Below are 5,865 nucleotides of genomic sequence, written 5' to 3'. Positions count from 1 at the left end.
GGGCATATGTATATCATGTTTCACCCTTACGTGAATATAGTCTCCCCTGGTATTGCCATTCAAACGCATATCCATGATCTCACATGCACCTTTCAGAAGTTTCTCCACAAGACGGGAAGCTTTTGCTCCCGCGCGCGTTGGGGCGGCCGCAGAGGAAAGCAGTGCAGGCTTTGGTTGGCGGTCTTTCCTCCGCTGTGATGGGATGGGTGGCGGCCTCCCCTTCAAGTTTTGGTGGCGGTTGATCCTCCAGACGGTGGCGTCTTGAAGCCCTACATCATGGCTAGATGTGGTCGCCAGATCTAGCTCGTCAGTGTTGGTCAACTATGAGGTAGGCGGTGGCCTCGGCGTGGTGATGGTGCGGTCACCGCATCGGGAGTGTGCAGGCCAATGGAAGTGTGGGCCGGCTCGCGTCGGTGGCATGGGGATGGTGGTCCAAAAGTCTCCAAGTGAAAGCTTGCCTGACTCTTGCCGGACAGCGGCGGCGATGACTGTGGCGTCGCTCTCCTCCTTGGAGGCATCGCCACGGAGTATTCTTCGACCTCTCCCATCCTTAGGGCAAGCTTTTCGAGGGAAATCCTAGACCAGTCCAGTCAACCGACAGGCGTCGTTCTCACGTCATCTTCCTCCTTTGGGGCGTTGCCTTGAAAATCTTGCTCCCATCCACGTTTCTTGGTGGGCTGGACGCACACGGTGTCGCGACTGGTAGGTGTCCAACCGGAGATGAGTGGATCCCGTGTGATGTCTTGCGCGACAACAATGGCGATGAAGAGTGATGGTTTGGTCATGGCAAGAACTTGGTAGTCGGCGCTTGTTCCAGCATGTCCGACGGGTCTTTGTGTTGGTCTTGCGTTGCTGGAAGTCGGAGCTGCCGTGTATTGTGTGGCAAGGATGACCTGCGTTGGGCGGTCCTGTCATGAAGATCTTCATCTGCGCGAGCTTTGCATATATCTTCTTCAGATCTCGTCATCGGAATCGGAGCTGACAGTCCTCTACGCGAAGAGTCAACTGTTTGGCATGTGCCGGTGTGGGTTCGCAAAGCCACTGCGACCAGGCTTTCTTCGGTGAAGTCAGAGTCGCTGGCTCAAGGAGAAGTGATGACGATGACCCTGGTGGACAACCTTGATTGCGGCTCTCTCTTTGGTGGTGTGTGTGCGCCTTGTGTTGGTAGCCAGGTTGGCTGGTATTCCCTCGAGGTTGTCGTGTTCCTGCCGGAGAGGGTGTTTGTGCCGTTTTTGTTCGGTTTTGCGTTAATTAACAGGACAATTCTCTTCTTCTTTATTAATGAGATGAGTCAAAGCTTTTGCCTCCACTTCAAAAAAAGTTTCTCCACAATGTTCTTCTTGTATTAAAAATCTGGCAACTTATGGATTTGTAGCCATATAGGCATATGAACAAAATCAACGTCCTCATCTCTGCTAAACCCGTCATGGGCAATGTTACACTTACAGTCATTTTTCTACGGATGGAAGTGGCATTATTAGATTAGGGACAGGAGGGCCCCACACCTGAAATCCAGGGGTTGCTGATGAATTAGACTCTGCCAAGTCTGTCCGTAGGAGAGTTTCCGTAAGTGCGGTCCATAAGTGGAGCATTTTTTATCCGCATCATATGGGCACAACAAGACTACCTAGTTGTGGAATAGCCAAGGCCTGCATCCTTATGCGTTCCTTGTCTCCAAGGCAAAACGCCCGAACAATGAATCGATTGGGACCAACAGGCCAGAACTTTGACGCATCTGATAGCCTAGGGCCCGAAAGTCAGTGGTGGCGCGGTGGTAGTGACGCGAGGTGGCAGCAACATCGCGAGGGTGGCAAGGCGGCAATGGTGGTGGGCAGGTGCTGAGGCGGAGCGGTGACGGCGTGGGGGAATGCACGGTGAAGTGTCAGGTTTTTTTAGCCCACCAACGTTTTAGGGGAAGGTCATCTTCCTAAACAAGAGGGAACTTGGGGCCGGTCGACTTTATAGGATCCTAAATATATTCCGGGTTTACAGGTTCTGTTGTGGACGTTTGTTTTTTCCCAAACTTCCCCTAAATGTAGTTTTTTTTTGAACATGGGATCTATTGAAGTTGCTCTTAGAGCAGCTCGGTTCCTCTAAGAAACTTCCCGAACTACTAGTTTTAGAGGATGTTCGTAAATTTTAAGGAAAGTTTCATGATAGCTACTTTGTCAGATCCCATAAACCTCTTCCCCTAAAGTAGGTTTTCATTTTTAATTTTCATAAAACAAAACTAGGTAATGGCCTGGGGCTCCCCAGTCAGTGACACGCACGACAGCCTCCGGCAAGGGAGGCGCGAGGTAGTCGGTGGCAGCCGGCAAGACACATCATGGTCATGGGGGCGGCAAGGCGACGGCGGTGGCGTGACAAGGCTGTGCGGCGCAGCACAGGCGGCGGTGGCGTCGTGACCCTGGAAATTTATTCCATGTTTACGGGATTTATTGGAGATTTTTTTTTGTTATTTTAGAGATACATGATTTGTTGGAGATGTTTTTTCTGTTATTTTACAGATACGGGATTTGTTGGAGTTGCTCTAACCAGAGATTTGACGATGCAGACCATTTTACTTGCAGCTGGCTCACAAAATCTAGGCTTTCTGCAAAGGATTAATGCTGATTATCGAAACAGAATTAGTACTTCACATAGCATAATAAGAAGTTGAAGTGGACACAGATAGTCAGAAACACAAATAGTTGGACATATCAATACAAAAATAGTTCTGCAGTTTCACAAACCACATGCAAGGGACAAACAGATAAATTTGGGTAACGGGTTCTGTAGTCCATAACCTCCAATGCACAAGAACCATCAAACATGTCCTTCTAAGAGGATATCCATCCTTTTGGTAACAAGTTTGGACCAAGCAACAGTAATCTCCACCTTAGAGTCACCAATCTCACATATACCTCGACTTACATTGCAATATTCGGCCCTGAACTTGACATGACCTTGTCTAGCAATAGCATCACCAGACTGCGAGTAGGCTTGTATAACAAATTGCAGGCTTTCTTCCAGTTCTACAGAAACAACATGCCTTGACAGATCAAGGTAGCCATCTGTGCCCATTGGCATTTCTCCACCATCAGAAGAACGAGAATCAACCAACACAACTTGCCTGGCCAGGGAGTCCATAACTTCCTGTGGTGGTGAGGAGCACACAATCCGACCACCATATTCAAAAGGCCAAGGTCCCCCTTCAACAACACGGACACTTAAGATGGTAGCCTGGACTGTCTTTGTGAGTCGCTCCAAGCTTAACTCTACCGTGCAAAAGTAGTTGCTGATGAGAGCGGTATCTAAACCTTCATGATAACCACCAGAATAAGTGCAGCAATGACTGATCAATGCTTTGTCGCTGTACCTTGTTGCACCCTTTACTTTCAGTTGGACTTCGAAGTCAACATGGTCCACAGCCACGATGGCACGGGACGGGCCAGTCAAGTGCAAAAATGGATCCTGCAAGGATCATAGTCATCATTGTCGCTGAATGGAATGAACAAGGACACATGCAAGAACAAAAATGGAAAACAGAGAGAAATTTGGAATACGGTACATACCTCTGGAGTGAGTTTTTGACAGTCTTCCCTTCGCCTAAAGAAGAGAATGTTGCGGTTGCAGTCCACGGTGTCTCGGGCAGCAACAACACCATACACATGGAGTGGTAACTTCAACTTTCCATCTGTTCCAACAATCTTCAAGGAGTAGATCTGCAAGGTGCTCACAGAGCGAGCGGCGTACGGGATCAGTCCCGGCGTGCAATGTGTAAAGTGCATAGGACTCACTGCGGCTGCGACACCAAATTAATCCAAGTGTTAGACATGTTCTAACATGAATTACTTGTACAAGGAAAAAAGGAAGGGAAGAATCTGGTTGCCAAATAAGAGGAGAATGATTCGATGGATGTTCATGTTTACTTACTACTGTCTTCAAATTCACCATAGCATCCCCATGCGGATTCCCAGACTTCACGTTTTCCAGAAAACAACCTGTCCTCCATCTCCATCTCCTCTTTGTCTGATTCTGTGAATTCTGTCACCTCCTCCTCCTCCCCCTCCTCCCCTACTGCGTCCTGAAGTGAGAAGGGGGTCGGGTCTGTTCTGCAACAGCTCAGTGCGTCCTTTTTATCCTGCTCCCACCTCAGGTCATCCTTTTCATTCTGCTCCCGGAACTCGCATAAGCTGGCTTCCATCTTTAATAGCTCCGTACGAAATTTGTAATACATCCTTAAATTCTCAGCAGTCATCTTGCCCAACACCTTCTCATCCTCAAATTCAAGGATCTTGTAATATTTGCACAAGTTGGTCATACCGTCCGACTCACTCTTATCATCAGAAACCAGCACCATCATATCCAACATCCTCGACACATGTGTCTCCATGCTTGACTTGCCTGAGGAAGAGGTGGATGTATCTATAACAGATTTGACTGACCATACCGCTGATGATGGCCAGTTGACAGATGATGAGGGTGACCATTTTGTGGGATCAGATGTGATAAGTTGCCTTTCCAACCAGATGACTGCGTACATGGATGATGGCCAATCAAGCGCCGAGACGCATGAGTCGAGGATGATGGACAAAGGCAAATCAATTAGTGAAGGGGAAAATTTTGTTTTTGTCACTCTAGATTTTGCCAATTTTCCTTATGCCACTCTAGATTTTCACATTTTACTTTTGCCACTCTTTGTTTTTGACAATTATCACAATTGCCATTTTGTGGCAAAATCAAATTAATTTTATTTCATTTTTGCCACTCTTAGCTTTTGATAATTATCACAATTGCCACTCTGAAAATTTTGCTTTTGCCACGGGAATGGCAATTGTGATAATTGTCAAAAACTAAGAGTGGCAAAAATGAAATGTCAAAATCTAGAGTGGCATAAGGAAAATTGGCAAAATCTAGAGTTGCATAAGGAAAATTGGCAAAATCTAGAGTGGCAAAAACAAAATTTTCCCCTTCCTCGGTCCTCTGCTTCTCAAGAAAGTGGGTGCTGGATTTGCCTTTGCCCATCTGATCGGTCATCTCCTCCTTGGTCCTCTGGTCCTCAGCATATTGGACCGCCATCTGTTTATCAGCACTCATGCTATTATACAATATACTATTGGAGATCCTCGATAAACTCTGCGCTGTGTTACACAGATCAGAGACATCGTAATAGGAGATGATGGGGACACTGATTTTCCTCAGAATAGATGCTATAGATGCCATCTCGTCACACAAGGCATCCGCCTGCGGCAATATATGACTGAATTGGCGGTTTAGGCGCACTCCCTCATCCTCAATACCGTAGGGTGAATATACATGCTCGAAGTTGGATTTGAATCTGGAAGCTGATTTGTTATTCTCCGAGTCGATCTCCTTCTAGTCGCAGGGCTCGGGCAACTGCTCGGAGATGCAACTGACTTGGGAGGTCACACTATGCGTATCGGAGTTAGGCAGATCCACGCTCTCCTGATCGGCCATGATCTCCTTCTCAGCGACCCTCTGCACTGCATAAAACTTTTTGCGCCTCCGCGGCACTGTGCGTTTGACCTCCGTAACCAAGGGTTTGCGCTCCCTCGCCAGCTTCTGGCACGCGATCTCGCTCCTCAGGGACGTGATCTTCCTCACGATCTCGGGATCGTAGGAAAGAACGTCAGATTGTTTCTCGATGAGCAAGTTCACCAGGGACGCAATCTCCATCCTCAGGATTCTTGCTTCGGAAACAACAACAGGCTGCCGATCCATCTCTTCCATCGCCATCTCAGGAGGCGGCCGAAACTCGACTCCGCCGCCGCCGCCGCGCGCCATCAATCTCTCTCTCTCTCTCTCTCTCTCTCTCTCTCTCTCTCTCTTCAGATTGCTAACCAGGATCGCGTGTGGTATACT

At 48.0% G+C, this 5,865-nt stretch overlaps 1 protein-coding gene across 1 annotated transcript; it reads right to left on the bottom strand.

The window, feature by feature from the left end:
• Positions 1 to 2,673: 2,673 nt before the first annotated feature.
• On the bottom strand, positions 2,674 to 4,796 carry LOC123119594 (uncharacterized). The gene is made up of 3 exons (XM_044539458.1): positions 3,916 to 4,796; positions 3,555 to 3,784; positions 2,674 to 3,453 (listed from the first exon to the last, which is right to left on the bottom strand). Exons 1-3 carry the CDS (start codon positions 4,523 to 4,525, stop codon positions 2,806 to 2,808), a joined length of 1,488 nt encoding a protein of 495 aa, XP_044395393.1. The 5' UTR covers positions 4,526 to 4,796; the 3' UTR covers positions 2,674 to 2,805.
• Positions 4,797 to 5,865: the final 1,069 nt, after the last annotated feature.

Source organism: Triticum aestivum, chromosome 1B (genome assembly GCF_018294505.1).
Source record: "Triticum aestivum cultivar Chinese Spring chromosome 1B, IWGSC CS RefSeq v2.1, whole genome shotgun sequence".
Taxonomy (NCBI): domain Eukaryota; kingdom Viridiplantae; phylum Streptophyta; class Magnoliopsida; order Poales; family Poaceae; genus Triticum; species Triticum aestivum.
This window is presented reverse-complemented; position numbering and strand designations above follow the sequence as displayed.